The sequence below is a fragment of the Eptesicus fuscus genome, chromosome 2 (assembly GCF_027574615.1).
Source record: "Eptesicus fuscus isolate TK198812 chromosome 2, DD_ASM_mEF_20220401, whole genome shotgun sequence".
In the NCBI taxonomy this organism is placed as follows: Eukaryota; Metazoa; Chordata; class Mammalia; order Chiroptera; family Vespertilionidae; genus Eptesicus; species Eptesicus fuscus.
In genome coordinates this window covers 117671287-117695483 of record NC_072474.1, presented here as the reverse complement: position 1 = coordinate 117695483, position 24197 = coordinate 117671287, and the positions used below count along the sequence as shown (strand labels likewise).

The 24197-nt window shown below is 46.8% G+C and overlaps 2 protein-coding genes across 2 annotated transcripts; both read right to left on the bottom strand.

Moving 5' to 3' along the window:
• Window positions 1-1867: 1867 nt before the first annotated feature.
• On the bottom strand, window positions 1868-3776 carry LOC114229685 (disintegrin and metalloproteinase domain-containing protein 21-like). The gene is made up of 2 exons (XM_028138842.2): window positions 3090-3776; window positions 1868-2554 (listed from the first exon to the last, which is right to left on the bottom strand). Exons 1-2 carry the CDS (start codon window positions 3676-3678, stop codon window positions 1899-1901), a joined length of 1245 nt encoding a protein of 414 aa, XP_027994643.2. The 5' UTR covers window positions 3679-3776; the 3' UTR covers window positions 1868-1898.
• Window positions 3777-11734: 7958 nt separating this feature from the next.
• On the bottom strand, window positions 11735-14252 carry LOC129147325 (disintegrin and metalloproteinase domain-containing protein 21-like). The gene has a single exon (XM_054708989.1). The coding sequence runs from the start codon at window positions 14135-14137 to the stop codon at window positions 11942-11944; it is 2196 nt and encodes a 731-aa protein (XP_054564964.1). The 5' UTR covers window positions 14138-14252; the 3' UTR covers window positions 11735-11941.
• Window positions 14253-24197: the final 9945 nt, after the last annotated feature.

Genomic DNA, 24197 nt, shown 5'->3' with positions numbered 1-24197 from the left:
ATAAAGGGTTTTTCCTGAATCTTCTGAGTACCCGTTGTTTTCTGGTTGCCTGGTAAATTCTGCAACATTCCCACCAAGAGGGACACCATCACAGCCCGGGCAGCTGTGTGCTGAGCTCAAGCCCTGTTCCCCTCATGCCCACCTCACCCCAGTTCTCTCCTGCCTCCTGACAGGCCCTGTCCCTACTACTCTCCTGCCTCCTGAGAGACCCACCTGCCTCCTTCTCTCACCTGCCTCCTGACAAGCCCACCTGCCCCACATGGATTAGGATAATCCCTGGGAACTTCACTCTCGGGAGTTGTCCATCCAACCACACGTGACCCTCTGGCTGCTCAGTGACTCGGGTGCATCTGGAAACCACCCCAGCAGTACCCGCTGCCACCTACTGTTCTAGTTCTCACCAACTCGGACCTAGACTCTGAGTTCCATGAGCTCCTTCTTCCCAGCTCCCCCACATTGCCTTTCACAGAAGAAACTCTCAATGAATAAGGGAGCACCTGGGTCCCAACTTCAGCACCTAACGTCCACGTGACATATCTGCTGATCACAGACACCCAGGCACTTGAATTGTGGAGATTTCAGTTATAAATTCCACATAATGGACTTGTTTGCATGGAGGAAATATCTAATTTTAAATGCTCACGTAAATGTTTACTTTCATCAGGTTTACATAACATTGTACAAAGGTGTTTAGGGGTAAACTATGAAGACACAGAGAAGGAGGGTTTCCAGCCCCACAGGCCTGTGGGGAAGAGGTTGTTGGTGCCTCCCCAGGACTCAGCTCACACTCACAGCCGCTCTCTGCAGTGCACAGTGGGGAGGAGAGGCCCACATGAGCAGGCTACCCTGAGGCCACAGTCAGGAGGGACACTTCTTCTATCTGATTGAGTGCCACTCACAGGTCCGCCTCCACACAGGGAAGGGTGCTCTCCAGGGCGCTCAGGGGTCACTAGCAGACAAAGAACCCTCACTCTCAGCCCACAGCCCACAGCTCACAGCCACCACCACCCCCCAACCCCGTGTGAAACAGACATGGTTGGGGAGCGGAGGAGCACGCCATTGCCCTGAATCCAAGCAGTTTAGAGGAGACCTTACCCAGGGACTGAGGGACACTCGGTGCTCAAGGGCACAATTGTGGGGAGCTCTCAGGAATTGGCCCTAAAGGAACCTGTGGACACTGTCACTAAACCTAGGACAGGCGTACACAGCGCAAGGCCAGCCGCTGGCCAGGTTTCCTCTCCAGTCCCGAGCCTCTGGCTCACTCGGGGCTCTTACAGACTTACAAGGACTGCACAGGATGCCAACATGTGGTGCTCAAGCTTTATTGCAGACGCTAGCCAGCGAGCTGTCAGAGAGAGTGGTGTGAAAACATCCACGGTGCACACCCTGGATGTGGGCCAGGACCCCTGCAGCCGCTCAGAAATGTGGGCTTGAGCTCTGCCAGCCGGATATGGTGACTTTTTTGCAGGTGTTTCTTCATGTTGCCTGAGTTGTACAGGGGTCTGAAGGCTGACTTGTTGTTTACTTCCCACGAACGTTCACTTCAGTGACCGTAGTGGTCTGGACAGTTCTCACATTCGTGGCTACACCGAAGAGGAGTGCAGCCAAGAGGGCAAGCAAGCGACCAAAAACGATTCTCAAATACACCACTGACATACCACTTTCCCTCACTGTCCGCGTTCTTCTTGGAGGGGGTCCGCTGTCCACACTCCCTCCGGCTCCAGTGTTTATGCACCGGGGAGGGTCCCAGCCTACATGGCAATGGCAGTTCCTGTTATTGTTGCACACGCCCCTGTAGTTGCATTTCGAAGGGGGACAGTTGTAGTTTATGGCCGCCAGAGTAGCATTGCAGAAGCCCTGAAGACAGAACTTTCCACCCCCACAGGGAGTACCAGGTCTCACAATACCAACATCAGTTGTTTCTGTCGCACGGTGTGCACCCACCCCAAAACACAAGAACCCCCCCCTAATATGGAGTGATGGAACCCCACATGTTCCTGCAACCGAGGCAGATGAGTGACGTGGACACACTGTAGGCGTCCACACTTAACATCAGCATCAGCACAAGGTGTTATTTCGTAGTCAAGATTAACTTTACAGTGTCCAAATCGGTGGCCCTTTTTATTTATGCGATAGCAGACGTCGGGAGAGTTCAGCGCCCCTTCCCCAAAGATCTCCTTGCAGTGCATACTGCGGTCCGTACAATTGCCATGGTAGCAGTAGCTGTCCTCGGTGCATGGGGTTCCATCTTGCAGATAAAAATCACTGGGGCACCGCGTGTCCTTCCCCTTGCAGTACTCGGGAAGGTCACAGATATTCTGGATTGGTCTGCAGAGCGTCCCCGCGGGCGTGTAGGTGCAGTTTGTGCAGCAGGTTTCCCTGTTACAAATGCTCCCAGGTGTAAAGTGGCAGTCACTGTTGCAGCATGGGTTGGTGTAACACTGCTTGAAGGTCCCACAGTCACACTGCTCTTTGTCTTCCACCACAGAGTTTCCACATCGAATGGGTGTCAGGCTACTGTTTGAATACTCTATTTCTCTGAAGAGGCAGCGTTCTGCATTATTATTAAGAATGTGTTTAGTGTGTTGAAAGGAACAGTTACTGAATGAATCTGTCAACACAGGGTACCTGTAAATTATGCAGGTGGTCCTTCTCTGGCAAACACAGTCGTTCATATCTAACCACAGACCGAAAAGGGCCCCTACTTGGTGGGAGGCTATAATTGTTAACAATAAATAATGTCTGGATAGTTGACCCAGAAAAAACAGATTTCTATGTCCACACAGTGTGTATAGGTATGGTGCATGATCAACTTAATGAGGTCCATCTCTTTTCATAATAATGGCTGGATTTGTAAGAAAATATTTGAATATGTTATTAGCATAATTCTGAGCAAATGGACCTTGTGGCACATCATAGTTGCTCATGTCTGGAGGCTCTCTCGTATTATAAATGATGATCAGGCCAATGAAGTACCTCATATTAAGACCTCTCAACATGGCGTCTATTAAACTACCTAGTTGTACCAGGAATTGGGCACACTGTGACACAGCCTTTCATAGTTGCAATGTGGGATGAATAGAACTTACTGCTGATCCTGGAGGCTGCACTGGGGTTCGGGTCAGAGAAAGGTGGGTGCCTCTCAGCCTTGTGTCCCAGCGTGGACATGGGTCCTATGGCGTTAGTGTCGGCTACGATCTGAGAAATGATGTGCTCAAACCTCAGGGAATCCTTGAGGGGTTTGATTTCATAGGCCAGGTCATCCACCTTCATGATGCCTTCCAGGCCCCCATAGCACGTGTCCACGGTGACCATGGAGAGAGGGACGTCCTCCAGGTAGCCCAGGTAGTAACAGTCGAGAGGGAAATAGGGGTAGTCCACCTGCAAGGCCCCCTGGTCATCCTGCGTCATCACCACCAGCTGTCCAGGCCAAAAGAGTCTCTTTCGCCGCATGTGGAGGACGTGTCTCTGGCCCCCGAACCTCAGGCTGTAGGAGAGCCAGCCTGCTGCCAGCACGGCTTTGCCATGGTGCAGCTCCTTCCTGGGAATCACCACCTCCGAGGAGATGTAGCGCCAGGAGGGATGACCTTCAGAACACTGGGCGGGACCCAGCACCACCCAGAGCCCAAGCAGCAAGATGGGCGTCCTGAGGGTGACCGGGCCCTCTGCCAGCCTCATGCCCTTGGTGGGGGAGAACCGTGGATGGGAACGGAGAGAGGGAGGGTCCTCAGTGAAACCTGGTCCCCACCATCTGCAGTGGCCACTTCCTACCAAGAGCAGAGTGGCTGGGTCAGCTGAGGCAACAATGACAGGGTGTGGCAGTGGGTGGGGCTGTGCATGCATTCAGCTGGGGTTGAGGAGGGGGAGGTGGGAACCCTGTCCGTGAATGCTAAGGTGGAAATAAGGGAGAAATAAGCAGACCCATGTCCCATTGCATCCATGTCAGGCTTCTCTCTAGCTACTTGCACACATGCAATGTCATTACAGCAAAGTTAAATTCCCTGCTGTGGATGAAAAACTGCCACATACTAACCTGACTAGCTCAGGGGAGGCCTTCATGGCAGCCTGGCAAACTCAGTGACCTAAAGTAGCCACAAAGCATGGTCTGAACTTAAAACATTTTCACTAAAAAGCACTTTATACTGGACATGTCCTAGGCCAGCATCTTCCCTGACAAAGGTCAGTCTTTACCTTAACTGAGCCTAATTGTCCTTTTGCATCTATGATAACATATCATTGAAATGTCAGGGTAACTTGTAACTTCTTCCAGACCCCTCAGGCACAAGCTAATGCCCTAGGCTCCAGGACAGCAACCACAGATTCCTTCATTGTTACTGTTATCGTGTTAATTGTTGCCTGTTAATTATCCTATACCCAGCAAAAGAAGTAAAAAAAGCATGTGTCCATCATTTCACTTTTTATCCATTCCCAGAGGTCTCCCCCGCCCCCCTCCACCCAACATCTCAACCCTCCTCCTTTGCTTTCTCCCACCTCCCTAATGTATCACCAATGGATTTCAAGTAACCCAGGTTGGTCTCCTCCTTTGATTACAATGAATGAAGCAAGGTGAAATTCTCCACAGCATTGTCCCAATCCCTTGTGATTCTGCTTCCCGGCAATTGTCTAAAGTTTGGCTCAATTAAACTCACAAAAGTTCTTGACAGGTTTGAATGTTTTCACATTAACACTACCAAGAAGCAACACTGCCCAGCCTGGAGCTCACGAGACACCTGCAGCAGGACAAAGCCTCCAACGAGCCCAGGACACTGGGCCTCAGCGAAGAAATGTTCATCTGTCTGGATTAAAATAACGGGATTGCAGACGGAAGTACGGCAAAAAGGAGACTTTTAACATGTCCTTGAAAGAGAGGGTGTCGGGCTGTACAGGCACACATGGAGTAGCCATCACAGGCTATTTCTCCCCAGGGTGCAAAAGTCCCTCCTCTGGTTCCTCATTGGCTCAGTGCTATGGGGTTAACGGTTTTCCTCATATGTGGACTAGGTCTCATTGTATCACACTGGGCCATTAAAAAAAAAAGGGGGGGCTGCCCTAGCCGATTCGGTTTGATGTGCAGAGCGGTGGACTGTGGACCAAAAGATCCCAGGTTCAATTCACATCAAGGGCGTGTACCTAGGTTACATGCTCCTACCTGGCCTAAGCCCTGTTCAGAGTGTGTGCGGGAGGCAACCAATCGATGGTTGTCTCTTTCCTTCTCTCTCTCTTGCACTCTCTCTAAAATCAATGGAAAGCCAGCCAGCATGGCTCAGTGGTTGAGCTTCGACCTATGAACCTGAAGGTCATGGTTCAATTCTCCATCATGGCATATGTCTGGGTTGTGGGTTTGATCCCCATAATAGGGGGTGAAAGAGGATACCTATCAATGATTCTCTCTCATCATTCATGATTCTCTCTCTCTCTTAATAGAAAAAAAGGGGGTGTTGCTAAGGTCTTTTCATGGGAGCTCCTGGGGGTTTATTCATGATGCTGGGTCCCATACACAAACCTTTGTTCTTATATCCTCTTCCCTCCTCCCCACATTCTCTTTGTTCTGGGGAAATTCAATAACCAGTTCCATTAAAAGCTGACTAAGCTGGAGATGGTTCTCAGAGGCCTATTTCCTACACTCAGTTGCCTGAGGCTAAAGCAAACGGAAATTAGCATAAAAGTGCAGAAGAGACATTGGAAGGCCAATGGACTTTGATATTCAGCAGAGCTGAATATCAGCACAAAACTGCTCTGCTGTGGGAGCAATGGCTCCAGGCAATTTCCTGACCTGATAAGCCTTACATTGGTTACCAAACTTTACCCTGGATCTGTCTGTGTGCATTGCTAAAGGGCAAATATGTATTCAAAGGGAATAAAAAGGCGATGGACCTGGGCTTGGTGTGCCTCTTCAGGAAATAGGTCTCCACCTGGCCCTCAATGCCTTCTAAATTCATATTTCATGTACAGCATTTTCATTTGTGCATCGGCACCTCCTTCAGCTCCTGTACCTCGCCGAGCAGGTCACAGCAATTGGTGCCTCAAACAGGAGACTGAAGGAGAAAATTCGCCTGAGTGAAAAAGGAAAAATGGAAACTCATGGGCGCACAAAACCCCTGCCAGCATCTAAGTCATGACCATAAGTGGACAGGGACATTTCTGGAATCAACCAGGTAATAATGGGGCAGACTTGAAGTAAAAGGCAAAAAATCATTGTAAATGTTTACCTTGCATGCTCAAGGATAAAGGAATTAAGGTGTCAGAAGGTACTCTCTTAAACCAGGCTCAAAGAAAATGAGTGCCCTTGTCATCTTTAACTATGGGGGCTCCTGTTCGTACTGCATTATGTCCACTTTGTATTGACGATCAAAAGCCTACAGATGCCAGGAGGATTTGTCACCTTCTCTTCCTAAGGTAGAGCCTTTAAAGCCCCCTGATCCTCCACCTCCAGTGTGGGAAGGCTCATCAACTAGAGAAAATGGGGCTAACAGTCCATTTAAAAAAGGACTCTTTAATGCTTCGTCTGAAAATTACCATATGACGCCTTGGAACTGGCAGATTTTAGCTCAAATGACTTTAGATGCCAGTCAATGCTATGGAGAGCAGACTATGATAAGATCTGTGAACAGCAGGCTGAGATCTGGGCTGCACCTGGCTGTAAGTCCCAGGCAATGTAAAACATCTGAAAGACCCATGGAAAGACTCTGATTTATTAAGTCTTGTCTACATGTTATGGGCGCTTGTCTGTTGATTGTTGTTTTACCTGTGTTTGTTGTTTGGTTTAATTGTTTATTGTTAGTCTATTGAGCATGCCTATGGTTTATATTCATAGAAAAGAAACAGTAGGTGGCCAAGCCATTACTGAATTTCTCCAGAACAAACAGGATGTGGGGGTGAGGAGAGAGAGTATAAGCGGTACACGTGGCCAATATCACAGGTCCTAGAAAGATTCCCCTAGGGCCTAGACAAAGGGAGGTAACTATAAAAGGTCTTAGCCCATTAATTATTAGGTCTCTTGGTGATCCTGTGAAATGGACACCCACTCTTCAGGGTGTAATTAAAGGTCTCATTTTGGTCCTGTTTTTGTTTCCCAGTCCGTCCTTGGAAATTTAAGTACACCAGCCATTTCTCACAATCTTGGGGATGCGTCCAGGACGTCTGTACCCATGAAGAGAAAAAGACTAGTTTAAGGAGTGGGCTGCCCCACCACATTTTGGGTGGCCTCTTGTCCTAAGCATTTTACTGTGATGTAGTCCCATTTGTTTATTTTCCTTTGTTTGTCTTGCCCTAGGAGATGTATTGGCAAAAATTCTGCTACGTGAGATGCCTGAGATATTACTGCCTATGTTTTCTTCTAGGATTTGTATGGTTTCATGACTTACATTTGAGTCTTTTACCCATTTTGAGTTTATTCTTGTGTATGGTGTAAGTTGGTGGTCTGGTTTCATCTTTTGCATGATTCTTTTACCCATTTTGAGTTTATTCTTGTGTATGGTGTAAGTTGGTGGTCTGGTTTCATCTTTTGCATGTTTCTGTCCAGTTTTCCCAGCACCATTTGTTGAAGAGACGGTCTTTACTCCACTGTCTGTCCTGGCCTCCTTTGTCAGATATTAATTGAGCGTAAAGGCTTGGGTCAATTTCTGGGTTCCCTGTTCTGTTCCATTGGTCTATTTCAGTGGTCGGCAAACTCATTAGTCAACAGAGCCAAATATCAACAGTACGATTGAAATTTCTTTTGAGAGCCAAATTTTTAAAACTTAAATTATATAGGTAGGTACATTGTTATTAACTTAATTAGGGTACTCAATTCTTAAATTGATGACCAAAATATCTGTAGGATTTGCAGCTGGTTGGAAAAATATGGGTAACTTTATGCTTCGAGTAGGTACTTTTGCCACCCACACCCGTGCGATTTGTGGACGTGATTAGCACTAACCATTGCACCATGAGACTGCTGACTGACTGGCTCACTCAAGTCGTGCTTGAATCGCGTGCGCCTCCCCCACGCTGCATATCCCGCGGCCCGCCTGCACCTCGTCTCCTGTCTCCAACCGACTGACAACCCTACTTCTTCTAACGCCACTTCAAAATCGACTCGCCCAGGCCAAAAACCGACTTCTGCGCATGGGCCACGAAGTTTCAATCACACTGTACATGCGCGCCTGCACATGGTATTTTGTGAAGAGCCTCACTCAAGGGGCCAAAGAGCAGCATGTGGCTCGCGAGCTACGGTTTCCCAACCACTGGTCTATGTGCCTGTTCTTGTGCCAGTATTGGGCTGCTTTGATTATAATGGCTTTGTAGCATAGTTTGATATCCGGTATTGTGATTCCCTCCAACTTTGTTCTTCTTTCTCAAGATTGCTGCAGCTATTCAGGGTCTTTTATGGTTCCATATAAATTTTGGTTGTATTTGTTCAAGTTCTGTGACATATGCCCTTGGTATGTTAATAAAGATTGCATTGAATCTGTAGATTGCCTCCTTGGGTAGTATTGACATTTTACTGGAGTTAATTCTAGAGATCCATAAACACAGTATATTTTTTATTTCTTTATATGTTCCTCTATCTCTTTTCTCATGGTCCTATAGTTCTCCAAGTATAGATCTTTTACCTCCTTTGTTAAGTTTTTTCCCAGGTATCTTAATTTCTTTGTTGCAATGGCAAATAGGATTTTTGGGGGGGTTTTGTTTGTTTTTTGTTTGTTTGTTTCTCTTTCTGAGAGTTCATTATTGGTGTATTAAAATTCCATTGATTTCTGAATGTTCATTTTGTATCCTGCTACCTCTCCATTTTCACTGATCTCTCACTTATTTCCTATATCTCTCCATTTTCTCTGACATGAAAATGTTATTTTATATGAAATGGTGGTTATCTGATTTTACAATGTTGAACCTATTTAATGGCTTTCTTTCAACTTGGAAAGATGTTTGTACATAATGTTGATCCACTTTTTAAAGAATTCCATGGCACATAAGATTAAAGTGGTGTGACCCACTCATCTAGTCCAGCATTTATTATTAAACTTGGAAAGATGGGGTCATCCATTGACCTGACTCCAAGGTGCATCATACCCCAAGTGTTCTCCCATCCAAGACCCACGTGACTGAGTCCTGGAGAAGGAATGTGCTCAGGACCTAGAAGGACATGTCAGACTGAACACAGTCCCTCCCACTTGAGAACAGAGTCCCACATGCAAATGTCTCTTCAAGCCCCATGTTGAAACCTCTCTGGGCTAAAGAAACCATCAACAAAACAACAAGAAAGCCCACTCTATGGGAGAACATATTTTCAAATGTTATCACTGATAAAGGTTTCATCTTCAACATCTACAGGCAGCTTATACAACTGAATAAAGGGAAGTTAATGATCCAATAAAAAAATGGGCAATGGACCTAAATAGAATCTTTTCGAAAGAAGACAGAAGGAAGGCCAAGAGACACATGAAAACATGCTCAAAGTCAGGAATTATCCAAGAGATACAAATCAAAACGACAATGTGGTACCATCTCACACCTGTCAGAATGGCCATCATCAACAAATCAACAAACGATAAGTGTTGGCGAGGATGAGGAGAAAAAGGAACCCTCGTGCACTGCTGGTGGGAATGCAGACTGGTGCAGCCACTATGGAGAACAGTATGGAATTTCCTCAAAAAACTGAAAATGGAACTCCCGTTTGACCCAGTAATCCCACTCCTAGGAATATATCCTAAGAACTAGAAACACCAATCAGAAAGGATATATGCACCCCTATGTTCATAGCAGCACAATTTACAATAGCTAAGATTTGGAAACAGCCTAGGTGCCTGTCAGCAGATGACTGTCATGTACATCTACACAATGGAATACTATGCTGCCACAAAAAAGAAGGAATTCTCGCCATTTGCAGCAACCTAGATGGAATTGGAGAACATCATGCTAAGCGAAGTAAGCCAGTAAGTGAAAGAAAAATACCACATAATCTCACTCATTTGTGGATAATAAAGAACATTATAATCTGATGAACAAAATTATAGATACAGAGGCAGTAAAGCATCAAACAGACTGTCAAGTTACAGCGGGAAGATTAGGGAGAGGTGGGGGAGATAAGAGATAAACCAAAGGACTTGAATGCATGCATATAAGAATAACCAACGGATGCAAAGCATTGGGGGGTGAGGGCATGTATGGAAGTGGCATGGGGGGGCAATGGTAAGATATGTACACATATAAAACCTAAATAAATAAATAAATAAATAAATAAATAAAGTTTTTAATCATACATTCCAGACCTGTAGGTTGTGAGGAACTCCCCACCCGGCCCCCATGATGGTGTCCAAAATGATGAATTAACGCCCCCCTCCCACCCCCACCCCAGTGAACGGTGTCGCGAGACAACCTAAGGGGAGCTCTTCCTGTCGTCCACCTGGCCACTCCCCTCGCGGGGAATTAGGTGCCCCTTAGCATTGGCAGGTCAGTATAAGGCCCTGACCCGGATCAGGTTCGCCGGGAGGGCAGTGTCCCCCAGAACCTGACACCGCCCTAAGCCATATGAGGTCACCACAGAACCGCAGGTTGGGACTCACTCAGGCTCCATAGCTGACGCCATGGGGCACAGTCACACACACATGCACACAGATTCACACAGAGTTCCAGACTCCCACCCCAGGAGTCTCCTATCCTATGCGGTGACCACACTGCTCAGGAGGTGATCAAGCTGCCTTTCCGCCTTCGAGGGGGGCCTGAACTCGGTCCAAGTTCCCCAGGGACACTTACCAGTCTCATGCCCTGGTCCTGGCAGACTTTATGGTCTTCCTTGGAGTCCGTTCGAGGACAGCAGTGGCCGACTACTTTCGGGCCCGGCGAGGGTCAGGGCCCAGTGACATCACCAGCGGCGAGCCTTCCTGTCCTTCACGGGAACCCGAAATTAGCGGCTGCCTCTGATGGTTTCTGACAATGGTGGCTCAAAGGGCCAGAGTGGCTGTTGGCTTCTCGGAAAACAGGGAAACAAATGTGATGGCAGAAATCAGGATGGGCAGAAGTGACAATCCAAATGCACTTGGAGGTTCAGAAAAAGACTTATTTGCACCGCTGTGGTCTCAGGGGAGTTCTCTCCAGAGGCTGAGCCCTGCGACCGGGTTCTGACCTTCTTTCATACATGATAAGCTTCTGGGTATTCAGGGGGCTTTCCACACATGTGGCAGCCTGGACTGTTGGCTGCGCATCATGCGAGAAGCAAGCGAGATTACAGAAGCCAAGAGGATGGTTCTGGTGGAGCAAGTAAGGGGAGGGTTACCTGCTCTCGGCTTGCCTTCTCCCTCTGAGGCCAGAGTCACGAGGGCCAATTCTTTCTGATTGAGTGCCACTCACTGGTCTGCCTCCACACAGGGAAGGGTGCTCTCCAGGGCGCTCAGGGGTCACTAGCAGACAAGGAACCCTCACTCCCAGCCCACAGCCCACACCCACCCTCCCCCAACCCCGTGTGAAACAGACATGGTTGGGGAGGGGAGGAGCTCGCCATTGCCCTGAATCCAAGCAGTTTAGAGGAGACCTTACCCAGGGACTGAGGGACACTCGGTGCTCAAGGGCACAATTGTGCGGAGCTCTCAGGAATTGGCCGTAAAGTAACCTGTGGCCACTGTCACTAATCCTGGGACAGGCGTCCACAGCGCAAGGCCAGCTGCTGGCCAGGTCTCCTCTCCAGGCCGAGCCTCAGGCTCACTCAGGGCTCTTACAGATCTACAAGGACTGCACAGGACACCAACGTGCAGAGCTCAAGCTTTATTGCAGACACTGGCCAGCAAGCTGTCAGAGAGAGTGGTGTGAAAACATCCACGGTGCACACCCTGGATGTGGGCCAGGACCCCTGCAGCCGCTCAGAAATGTGGGCTTGAGCTCTGCCAGCCGGATATGGTGACTTTTTGCAGGTGTTTCTTCATGTTGCCTGACTTGTACAGGGGTCTGAAGGCTGACTTGTTGTTTACTTCCCACGAACGTTCACTTCAGTGACTGTAGTGGTCTGGACAGTTCTCACATTCGTGGCTACACCGAAGAGGAGTGCAGCCAAGAGGGCAAGCAAGCGACCAAAAACGATTCTCAAATACACCACTGACATACCACTTTCCCTCACTGTCCGCGTTCTTCTTGGAGGGGGTCCGCTGTCCACACTCCCTCCGGCTCCAGTGTTTATGCACCGGGGAGGGTCCCAGCCTACATGGCAATGGCAGTTCCTGTTATTGTTGCACATGCCCCTGTAGTTGCATTTCGAAGGGGGACAGTTGTAGTTTATGGCCGCCAGAGTAGCATTGCAGAAGCCCTGAAGACAGAACTTTCCACGCCCACAGGGGGTACCAGGTCTCACAGCACCCACATCAGTAGTTTCTGTCGCACGGTGTGCACCCACCCCAAAACACAAGAACCCCCCTACTATGGAGTGATGGAACCCCACATGTTCCTGCAACCGAGGCAGATGAGTGACATTGACACACTGTAGGCGTCCACACTTAACGTCAGCCTGCGCACAACGAGCTGGATGGAAAAACTCAGTAACTTTACAGTGTCCAAATCGGTGGCCCTTTCTATTTATGTCATAGCAGACGTCTGGAGCTCTCAGCGCCCCTTCTCCAAAGATCTCCTTGCAGTGCATACTGCGGTCCGTACAATTGCCATGGTAGCAGTAGCCGTCCTCGGTGCACGGGGTTCCATCTTGCAGATAAAAATCACTGGGGCACCGCGTGTCCTTCCCCTTGCAGTACTCGGGAAGGTCACAGATATTCTGGATTGGTCTGCAGAGCGTCCCCGCAGGCGTGTAGGTGCAGTTTGTGCAGCAGGTTTCCCCGTTACAAATGCTCCCAGGTGTAAAGCGGCAGTCACTGTTGCAGCATGGGTTGGTGTAGCACTGCTTTAAGGTCCCACAGTCACACTGCTCTTTGTCTTCCACCACAGAGTTTCCACATCGAATGGGTGTCAGGCTACTGTTTGAATACTCTATTTCTCTGAAGACGCAGCGGTCTAAATTATTATTAAGTATGTGTTGTGTGTGTTGAAAGGAACAGTTACTGAATGAATCTGTCAACACAGGGTACCTGTTCATGATGCAGGTGGTCCTTCTCTGGCAAACACAGTAGCTCGTATCTAACCACAGACCGAAAATAACCCCTATTTGGTGGGAGGCTATAATTGATAACAATAGATAATGTCTGGATAGGTGGCCCAGAAAGATGAGATTTTTTTGACTGCATATCGCGTATAGGTATGGTTGATGATTAAGTTCATGGGGCCCATGTCTGTTCACAATCAAGGATGGATATGTAAGAAAATACTTGAAAATGTTGTTAATATAATTCTGAGCATATGGACCTTGTGGCACAGCATAGTTGCTCATGTCTGCAGGCTCTCCCTTATTATAAATGACGATGAGGCTGATGTAGAACCTCATATTAAGACCTCTCAACATGGCATCTATTAAACTACCTAGATGTACCAGGAATTGGGCACACTGTGACACATTCTTGTACATAGTATAAATGGAATGGGCACTCATGAGACAGCCTTTCATAGTTACAAGGTGGGATGAATAGAGCTTACTGCTGACCCTGGAGGCTGCACTGGGGTTCGAGTCAGAGAGAGGTGGGTACCTCTCAGCCTTGTGTCCCAGCGTGGACATGGGTCCTGTGGCGTTAGTGTCGGCTACGATCTGAGAAACGATGTGCTCAAACCTCTGGGAATCCTTGAGGGGTTTGATTTCATAGGCCAGGTCATCCACCTTCATGATGCCTTCCAGGCCCCCATAGCACGTGTCCACGGTGACCATGGAGAGAGGGATGTCCTCCAGGTAGCCCAGGTAGTAACAGTCGAGAGGGAAATAGGGGTAGTCCACCTGCAAGGCCCCCTGGTCATCCTGCGTCATCACCACCAGCTGTCCAGGCCAAAAGAGTCTCTTTCGCCGCATGTGGAGGACGTGTCTCTGGCCCCCGAACCTCAGGCTGTAGGAGAGCCAGCCTGCTGCCAGCACGGCTTTGCCATGGTGCAGCTCCTTCCTGGGAATCACCACCTCCGAGGAGATGTAGCGCCAGGAGGGACGACCTTGAGAACACTGGGCGGGAGCCAGCACCACCCAGAGCCCAAGCAGCAAGAGGGGCGTCCTGAGGGTGACCGGGCCCTCTGCCAGCCTCATGCCCTTGGTGGGGGAGAACCGTGGATGGGAACGGAGAGAGGGAGGGTCCTCAGTGAAACCTGGTCCCCACCATCTGCAGTGGCCACTTCCTGCCAAGGGCAGAGTGGCTGGGTCAGCTGAGGCAACAATGACAGGGCGTGGCAGTGGGTGGGGCTGTGCATGCATTCAGCTGGGTTTGAGGAGGGGAAGGTGGGAACCCTGTCCCTGAATGCTAAGGTGGAAATAAAAGAGAAGGAAGCAGACCCATGTGCCATTGCATCCATGTCAGGCTTCCCTGTAGCTACTTGCACACATGCTATGTCATTACAACAAAGTTAAATTCCATACTGTGGACGAAAAATCACCACATACTAACCTGACTAGCTCAGGGGAGGCCTGCATGGTGGCCTGGCAAACTCAGTGACCTAAAGTAGCCACAAAGGATGATCTGAACTTAAAACATTTTCACTAAAAAGCAGTTTATACTAGGTAGTCATGTTCTAGGCCAGCATCTTCCCTGACAAAGGTCAGTCTTTACTTTAACTGAGCCTATTGTCCTTTTGCATCTATGATAATGTCAATGTAAAAAACCATTTCTGGTTAGCCAGAGATGGGTAAGATTCCTCAAGGAAGGAACAACCTAAGACAGGCACAGTTTCTGAGGGACCATCAGGAGAGAATTTGGGTATCAACAGAGGTGGGGCACAGACCCTCACCTCCCCCTCAACATTGCAGAGGCCTGAACCCTAGCCCCTCTGAGGGAGGTCTCCTTCCCCCATGGCTGCTTCGTGCTTCCCATGCCCAGCTCAGATCAGGACCCAGGTGACCGACAGAGACTTGGCCGACAGCAGCTGCCCTCTCACTCCAACAAGAATTGTTTGAGTTGTCTTGTACCCATGGTGTGGGGAAGTGGGTTTACGATATCTAAATCCAGCCTGCCACCAGGAATGCTCAGGACCTACTCAAGAAGGCAAATAATCCCTTCCACCAATATTTACAGGGTAAAATAAGATTGTTGTTAGAGTAATAAATTTGACAGTAAAATAGTAGTCAAGTTTTCAGGCAAATTTAAATTGGCTAGTTGAAACAAGCAAATATTCTAGAAAAATTAATTGTACTGGACAAAAAGGTGTTCCTAAAGTGTTAACTAAAATTTTTACTGGTACTTCATCTCATGATAAAATTGTGCACTATGTAATGAACCTAAAACAGTAATATTATAGTGCAAAAAATTAAAATTTAAAAGCCATCAAGACTACATTATAAAATTTTCAAAAGCCTCCTAACATTTAAATCAAAAAAGGAGGGGATAGTAGAGGAATATCATGTAAGGAAAAATATCCTGTAAGTAAATTACATCTAGAAAATTAATACTTTAGAAAATTAATTGTAAGGCTAAAAGCAAGACACCCATGAAAAACACACAAGGTGTCAAAACAAGACAGAGGAAAATCATTTGGGCAAAAAATGAAATAGGATCCCAAGTCAAATTTATAGAAAATATTCCTTTATTAACTTTTGGTCGAGAATATGTTTGTATATTTTCAGAAAACAACTCTGAGACCATGTGGATTCCAGCAATAGAGAGGAATCGACAGGACTACTCCAGCCATGAAGACAGAAGAGAAGCAGTCCAGAGATGGAAGACGCTGATGTGGCCTTCCCATACTAGCAGTTAGCAGCTGTGCATCACTGCAGGTTGCCCAGGACTAAACCAGAGAGAGTCGGACCTGCATTACCACCATTTGTCCACCATCCAGAACTGTAATGTCAGTGCTGACATGTACACATAAGGAACTGTTGGACATTGAAATTGGGTCTCAAAAGAACTGTTGGCCCAGAAAGAAACTCACTACAGACTGATTCATTTGCCTGTCACCATAACCATTATTGCTTGTCTCATTTTCGGTTCTTATAAGTGTATTTCTAATAGCACATGATCTCACTCATCTAGGGGAAATAATGAACAACATAGACTGATGAACAAGAACAGACCCAGAAACAAGGAGGCATGGATCAGACTGTCAGGCCTCAGAGGGAGGGTAGGGAGGGTGGGGGTAAAGGGGAGAGATCAACCAAAGGACTTGTGTGCAAGCATATGAGCCTAACCAGTGGTTAAGGACAACAGGGGGATGGGGGCATGTGTGGGGAGGGGTGTGGGATGGGAATGGGGGGATTGTGGGAGACCGTGAGAGGCAATCAGGTAAACAATCCAGTAACCTTGTTTTCCCCGCTTTGCTGGGGCCCTTTGCTTCACATATTTAGGTTTGATACTAAGCAGGCTTGAAGAAAATAGTAGCACTGTGGTAGAGTCAAGAGTTGCAATAGGTTCTCAATAACAGGAACAAGGATAGGGAAATTGATGGAGTGAGAAGTTTAAAGTGTATCTGGGATTCTGCTAAGGCGGAAAAAACATCCTGCCCGGGCAATGACCTTTATGCTTGCACAAGCTGTTTTTGCCTATAAAAGGGCTAAGAAAATAAACTCGGCGCGGCAGTCTTAAACTGTCCGTCCTCCCGGTAACTACTGTGTCTGTGTTTTTTAATCCTCACCCCCCTTTTCAGGTACCGTTCAACTACAGTGCCGGCAGGCTCCGGCAGGTGGCGCCCGAACAGGGACCTGAACACAGGGGATTCGGTGAAGGAGCACCGCGGTAATAAGGCAAGAGAACGTTCACAGAGGTAGTGGGATGCGGTGACAGAGCAGACGGCGGGAGAAGCTAGTGAAAATGGGACAAACTAGCAGAGGGAACTGTGTGTTTAGAAACTGGGAACAAGCAGGAAAGAGAAGGATGCTAAAATGCGGTGAGGCCAGGAAAATAGTTAAATAAAAAGAATAAACAGAATGTGAGAGTGAGGGGAGTTTAAAAGGAGGAGTTAGTAAGAAAATTAAGTACAGGGTGATTTTTAAAAAATGTATTTTTATTGAGTGTGATTTTTAAGTAAAGAAGTCAGTACTAAGGATGAAAAGCATAGAAAGAGAGAAAGAAGAAAGTATTTTTTTTTAATTAGCCTGTAAAAAGAGTAAAAAAGAAAGGAAGGAGGGAGGAAAGAACTTTATAAAGGAATCAGTAGAGAGCAGAGTTAAAGAAGGAGAGAGGATGTATGTGGATCTATAATGAAAATCAAGTATAGTTGTGTACTGGAGACAGATTTTAAAAGTAGGAATCAGAAAAGAAAAAAGATAAATGATAGTGAATAATTATGCAGGTAGATAGATATTAAAACAGTGGAAGTAAGTAGAGAAGAATGTATGGGAAAGGTAGGATGAGAGAGAGAGAGAGGGAGGGAAGAAAAGTTTTAAAGGGGAGCCGGTAGAGCTTAAAAGGAGAATGGGAAGAAGAAAGAAATGGGGGAGAGAGCGGGGCTGAGGAGATCAAAGGGAAGAAGGATGCAGTTGGGGAGATGACTGGTCTATATTATCTATAGGAGAGGGAGATAAGGGGGAAAGGCCACTTTGAAAGGCCTCATCTTCGCCATCTTTATTTATTTTCCAGCTAATGACTTAAAGCTTTTACAAATTCATAACTGCATCTGGGGTTTCTGTGCACATGTAAAAAGAAAAGGCCGGTTTAAAAACGAGTGCGCATAGTTTTTGAGCTGAACTTAACTTTTTGCTGTGTACAGAATAAAAACCCGAGACTGTTTTGGCCTTAAAAATGGCAAAGATGAACCGGAGAAAGAAATACAGGCCAGTTTCCCAAGGCATCTAAAGTAACTCTTGAAATTTCCCGCCAGAGGCAAGTAAATAGCAAGAAAGAAATAGTCAAGTTTACATATGAATGGCTGAGAGTTTGCTTCTTGATTTCCCCAGCAGGAAAATTGTGACCATTTTGAAATTTAGAGGCTGGTCCAGGCCTATCGGCTGGAAATTTAAAAAGAACTTGGAAGTTTACTAAATCAAATGATAAATTTAAAAGATCTAAATGTATTGAATTGTTATAATACTGAAATGTTGATCTGAGTATGCATTGCATGAAACCTAGAGGACAGAATTGAAGCTCTTAATTGATTATGTCTTGTATTTATTCTTAGAAATATAAAGTGTTATTGTGTTATTAATCTAGGACATGCTAAAAAATATTTGACTGGCCAGCTCTAAAAGTTTAAATTTGATAAATATTAAGATAATTATAAAAAAGTATTATAATCTTTAAATCATATATGGATATATATATATATATTTGATGGTTTTTTGTTTTTTTTTACCATGTTAAAATTTCAAGGTCTTAACAGAGATGATTCTTGGAAAGCTCCAAGGGCCCGGAGTAATACAAGAAATTTATCCTCTCTTCTTAAAGGAAATCTTTATAAAAAAGATCTAATATACTTGAAATTGCATGTAAAGCCTTATCAAATAAAAATTAATAAATATACTTTAAATGTTATGAAGGTTTTGGCCCCAAAAATGGCAAAACAGAGTAACTAAATAATTGACAGCCAGTTTGAAATTGGATTGCCATGGCCTAGAGCAAAGGATATCCTTACATGATATTATTCTGCAATTTCATTATAATTTTTGATATTTTACAACAGCATATACCAAACAAACTTACAAACTAATTCTTTGAATGTCTGGCAGCAATTTAAAAAGGATATGAAAGGATTTAATCCTTTCCACTGTGTGGAAGGCCCCCTTGGGAAGGCAATTAAGCATCCTATATTAGTCCTTTTTGCCAAGAGGGACCCTCTTCTCACAATCCAATTTCCCACAGCTGCTGCCTGAGTTTTCAGTTCATACTGGGGTTGAAGCCTCATCATGGCTGGTGCCATGGATCTGTCTCTCAAAAGGAAATATTTTTACCAGCTCTTAGTTTTATCACAGAAGGTCTAAGTCATAAATGTTAATCTAAGAAATTCTGGCTATTTAGTTTTTAGGATTCATTAAAGGATTGAAGTTTCAAAGAATAAGGAATACTAAGTAGAAGGTCTGAGGCATGGTTATGCATTTTTAAAGGACATAGAAAGAAGGTTTAAAGGCTAATTTAGAAGTGTCTCAATAGAAGGTTGTGTAAGTGTAAGAAGGAGAAGAGATATGTTGTAAAGAAAGCAAATAATACAGGCCAGTAAGCCAGGAAGAGTAAATAATTTGCATTCTGCCTCCCTAAACAGAGGGTAAATAGTTATGCCAAAGTACTTTGTGAGGGTCTAATAAAAGAAATCTAACAGTTACTGTTTTTTGGTTTTTTTTAAATCACTAGAGAAGCAGACAATGGACCAGGATACACTGGTAAAAATTTCCAGGTATTTTGCAGTCAACTAGGAATCAGTCTAAAAACAGGAATTCCCTATAACCCTCAAGGATAGGGGATAGTAGAGAGAGCCAATGGGACTCTTAAAACTCAATTGCAAAAAATAAAAGAGGGGGAGCTATACCCTAGGTCAGCACATAACTATTTACATCATGCTCTCTTTATCCTTAATTTTTTAACTTTTGATGCTCATGGACAATCTGCTGCTCAGAGATTGTGGGGAGCCAGTAGTTCCCGCACTTATGCTCAGGTGCGCTGGAAAGATCCCCTAACAGGACAGTGGTATGGGCCCGATCCTGTATTAATCTGGCGGCGAGGCCATGTCCGTGTTTTCCCACAGGACGCCGAGGGGCCGCGCTGGTTACCAGAGAGGCTGGTTCGCCACGCAACAGTCCAGATATCCGAGAGGGAGGACCAGGACCAGACAGGAGGGTCAAATAACGATACTGCTCCAGAATGAAGCGTGGGGTGATGCTGCTCGTTCTGCTGGCCTGGTGCTCCGTAACAGAAGCAAGGGAATATTGGGCATACGTGCCTGATCCTCCGTTGCTGCATGTGTCCGTGTGGGAGGGTCGCAACGTCCCGGTTTATGTTAACAATACCAAGCTTCTTGGGAGGCCTTCGAATGGTCACCTCCAGGCGCACAACCCAGTGCCATACAACTTTTCCGCTGTAGGAGAAGGCACTCCTATCTGTTTTTCCAAGAACGTGAGTGCAACGGGCTGTGTCACCCTCCAGGGGGTCACTTTTATGGTCCAAAGCTCCACCGTCGGATGGAATATCAATGTGATGAGCCTTGGGGGGTTGGGAACAGGACTGAATGCCTCTCTTCCCCGAGACGTCCTGCCATGTGAGAAACCATCCGATATACGAGAGCATTCAGTACCTTGGGAGCGGTGCTACACCAATCAAGCTGTTGCCTTCCCGATCCAGGGCACCAACTCATCCATCATCAACTGGTCCGTCTTTAACAAGACCAGCTGGACTCAAGGACTCTATGAGGGACTCTGGAGCGTGGCTGGTGGTCCAATCCAGCTACTACTCTGGAAATTGGCTGCTGCTCTGAACACGGTCACAGCCGTGGTGACCTATCCGTCTAGTGATAAGAATAAGAACTGGACTGCGAGCAGCTGGACAGTTAATGTGACTGCCTGTGTGCCAGAGCCTTATGCCTTGCTAGTGGGGAAGGTGAATATTTCCCATCAAGGTCAGACCTTTAATGTTACTTGTGTGAGTTGTCTGTTAACCAATTGTATTGCTAATGTACCTTGGGGAGAACAGGTGGTTGTTCTCCACCAGCCTGCCTTTGTAATGGTCCCGGTAAATCTCTCTGAGCCCTGGTATAATGATCATTCCCTCCAGGTGTGGAGGGAGGTGACCTCGGCCCTCAGCAGACCCCGGAGGTTCATTGGGTTGCTGATAGCCGGTGTCACGGCAAGATTGAGGAGAAGCTCAATGCTTTATATGACATGGTTATGTACCTAGGGGAAGAAATAGAAGGGTTAAAGGTAAGGAACAAATTACAATGCCATGTTAACTATCAATGGATATGTGTTACGCCTCAGCCATACAACCAGTCCGTACATGGCTGGAATAAGGTAAAGGCTCATTTGTCAGGAATCTGGCACAATGCTAACGAATCCATAGACCTACTGAAATTACATGAGGAGATCCTAGGTCTGCAAAGTACAGACCCCCTTAAGGTAGATGCGGCAGAAACCGCCAAGGACTTTTTAAATCAGCTTATGCGCATGGTCCCCTCCACCTCTGACCTTCAACATGTGGCCCTTACCGTAGCCCTACTAGGGGCCGTGGTGGTAGGGCTAGCATGCTTTTTGCCTTTTCTGGTGCGCAGAGGAATCAGCGCTTTGACGCTTCTCCAAGCAGGCCTACACGAGGTCAAGCTCAAGGCCGGCCCACAAGGGCCTCTACATGTTGTATAGAATCATATTTTTAAGCTTGATTGCCTCCATGGGAAGCAGACAGGTAGTCAGAGTGCTGCATCTCGCCGCAGGGCGAGACTGGGTACTGGCTAGGTGCAGAGCAAAGCATCTGCAAGGGAAGGCCTTATAGTAGCTGGCCGTCTCTGACTTCCTCTGAAGGTATGTCTGATTTGCATAGAGGTTGGTATCATCTAAAGTAGATATAGTAAGAAAAAGGGCTCTGCCTCTCCTCCCCAAAAGATACCAAGAGCCTGAGGAGTGGCTGATGAGCCACGGGAGGAATCAGACCTCTACTTCCCTAGCCAGTTAAGGCCCACCCCGGTTCTTTTATTATAAAGGAAAGGGGGAAATGTGGGAGACCGTGAGAGGCAATCAGGTAAACAATCCAGTAACCTTGTTTTCCCCGCTTTGCTGGGGCCCTTTGCTTCACATATTTAGGTTTGATACTAAGCAGGCTTGAAGAAAATAGTAGCACTGTGGTAGAGTCAAGAGTTGCAATAGGCTCTCAATAACAGGAACAAGGATAGGGAAATTGACGGAGTGAGAAGTTTACAGTGTATCTGGGATTCTGCTAAGGCGGAAAAAACATCCTGCCCGGGCAATGACCTTTATGCTTGCACAAGCTGTTTTTGCCTATAAAAGGGCTAAGAAAATAAACTCGGCGCGGCAGTCTTGAACTGTCCGTCCTCCCGGTAACTACTGTGTCTGAGTTTTTTAATCCTCACCCCCCTTTTCAGGTACCGTTCAACTACAGTGCTGGCAGGCTCCGGCAGGGGATGAGGACAAATGTGTGATACCTTAATCAATAAAGAAATTAAAAAAACAAACAAACAAACAAAAAAACATTGAAACCTGTTGTGGTCGAAAAGGGCCACATGCTAACCTGACAAGCTCAGGGGAGGCCTGCATGGCAGTCTTACAAACTCCGAGACCTAAAGTAGCTACAAAGGATCGTCTGAAATTAAACTTTAACTAAAAGCAGTTATGGTGGGCAGTTATGTCCTAGGCCGGTATCTTCACTGACAAGGTCAACCTTTACCTTAACTGAGCCTATCTATCTGTCTTTTTGCCTCTACAATAACAGGCCCTTGAAATATCTGGGTGACTTGGTAACCTCCCTTTCTCTGGACCCCATGGGGCACAACCAAATGTGCTGGGCACCAGGACAGATACCACAAATTCCTTCATTATCATGTTAATTGTTCCCACACCCACCTAAGTATGTGTCCATCATTTCACTTTTTATCCAATCCCAGGGGTTTCCCCAGCTCTGCTTTCTCCCACCTCCTTAATCTATCACCAGTGGATTTCATGTAACCCACCTACATCCCTCCTTTGATTGCAATGTATAAATACAGATGTCACCCGCCAATCTCCAGAACATTATCTCTATTTGTTGAGGTTCTGCTTCCTGGCACATGTCCACAGTTTGGCTCCAATAAACTCACAAAAATTCTTTACAGGTCTCAATGGGTTTTTTCGTTGACGTTATGTTAACAGATGTAACCTGTTTATGTTAATGTAGCACAAGCATCACGAATTGGCACAAGGCCTCTTCTGTTTGATCGTGTGTCACTAGTTGGCATGAGGCCTCTTCTGTTTGAGCGTCTATATACACTTCTACTGACCAGCTGGCGATGGGCCGCTTTCTACAGCTGCTCTTGTGGGGCTATTTTGAAGAACTACTTTGTCTAATGGCTCCTACAGTAGCAATGGCTGCTTGATCTACAATAGTCTCTCCTGTATGTGCCTACGACTTCTCATGTCTTCTCTGTCTAATGCCCGGCATCCGAGGACCAGTGCTCCCAACAGTTGGCATGGTCAAGCAAGATCGAAGAGTAAGGGCTCCCACAATCCCCCCAAAAGGTTGGTTTCCACCCACCGTTTTTGTCTTTGAATCCATTCTTCAGCTTTGTGAGACAAAGCACTCTGACCGACCACCACAGCATTTTTGTTTCACTCTCTTCCCAGGACAACCCCTGCCTTTCCCCTCCCCTCCCCTTCCTGCCCCAGGAGTATTACCATCATCTTCCTCTCTCCCAAGCTCCAAGGGCTCTTCCTTTGCATTTATAACTTGTTTACTAAGCCCATTTCTTCTAGCCATTACTTTTTCTCGCTCTGTGATTTACCAGATAAATGTTCTCTTACAGTTTGGGTCATGGCTCTGAATTCTTTCCCAGCCAGAACCCAAATACCAAGGTTGCTGACCCCAGCTTTGATCTGACTCCACAGGTCAGACACCGGGTGCCCATCCACCATCTACAACACACACCATGTAGAGTCCTCATGTGGGGCTTTGTGGCCCTTTGGGGAAGTGTCCCTGTTTGGGGCAAGACATCCCGCAACCTTGGGGTGGCCCACTGGTAACAAAGGATAGCTGGGACCCAGGGAGGGACGAGGAGTGCTGTGTGCTGCTCCTTGTTAGGTCTCCAAAGGAGGAACACAGGAGGCCAGAGTGGGGAGGGATTTATTTGGTCATCCGCACACCACGTGGCTGAGCCTGTGTGGCGCCAGCACCCAGTGACAGGAGTCAGCGGCCCTTAAAGGACTTTTGCGGGCTTTTTGGGGGGCGAAGACTTCTTTATGCAGACCCGGAGGGGAGAGAATGGACGTGGTCAGCACAAGTGAAATGTGGCCTCAGCAAAGGGAATATCCCTAGTGAAATGACCTGAAAAAGCCAGTTCCCGGGGGAGGGGTATTGATTCCACTTCTCCATCAAGCCTAACACTCGAGGTTTTCTGTATTCAGGTTAGGGGAATCAGGCACTCCTGGGAACAACCACGTTCAGATCCCCTGTCCCCACCCCCACCCAGCCTCTCTCAGGGAGCCCACATCCACTTTCCCCCTCTTTTACTAGGGGAAGAAATGGCAATCCTGCTCTGTGAAC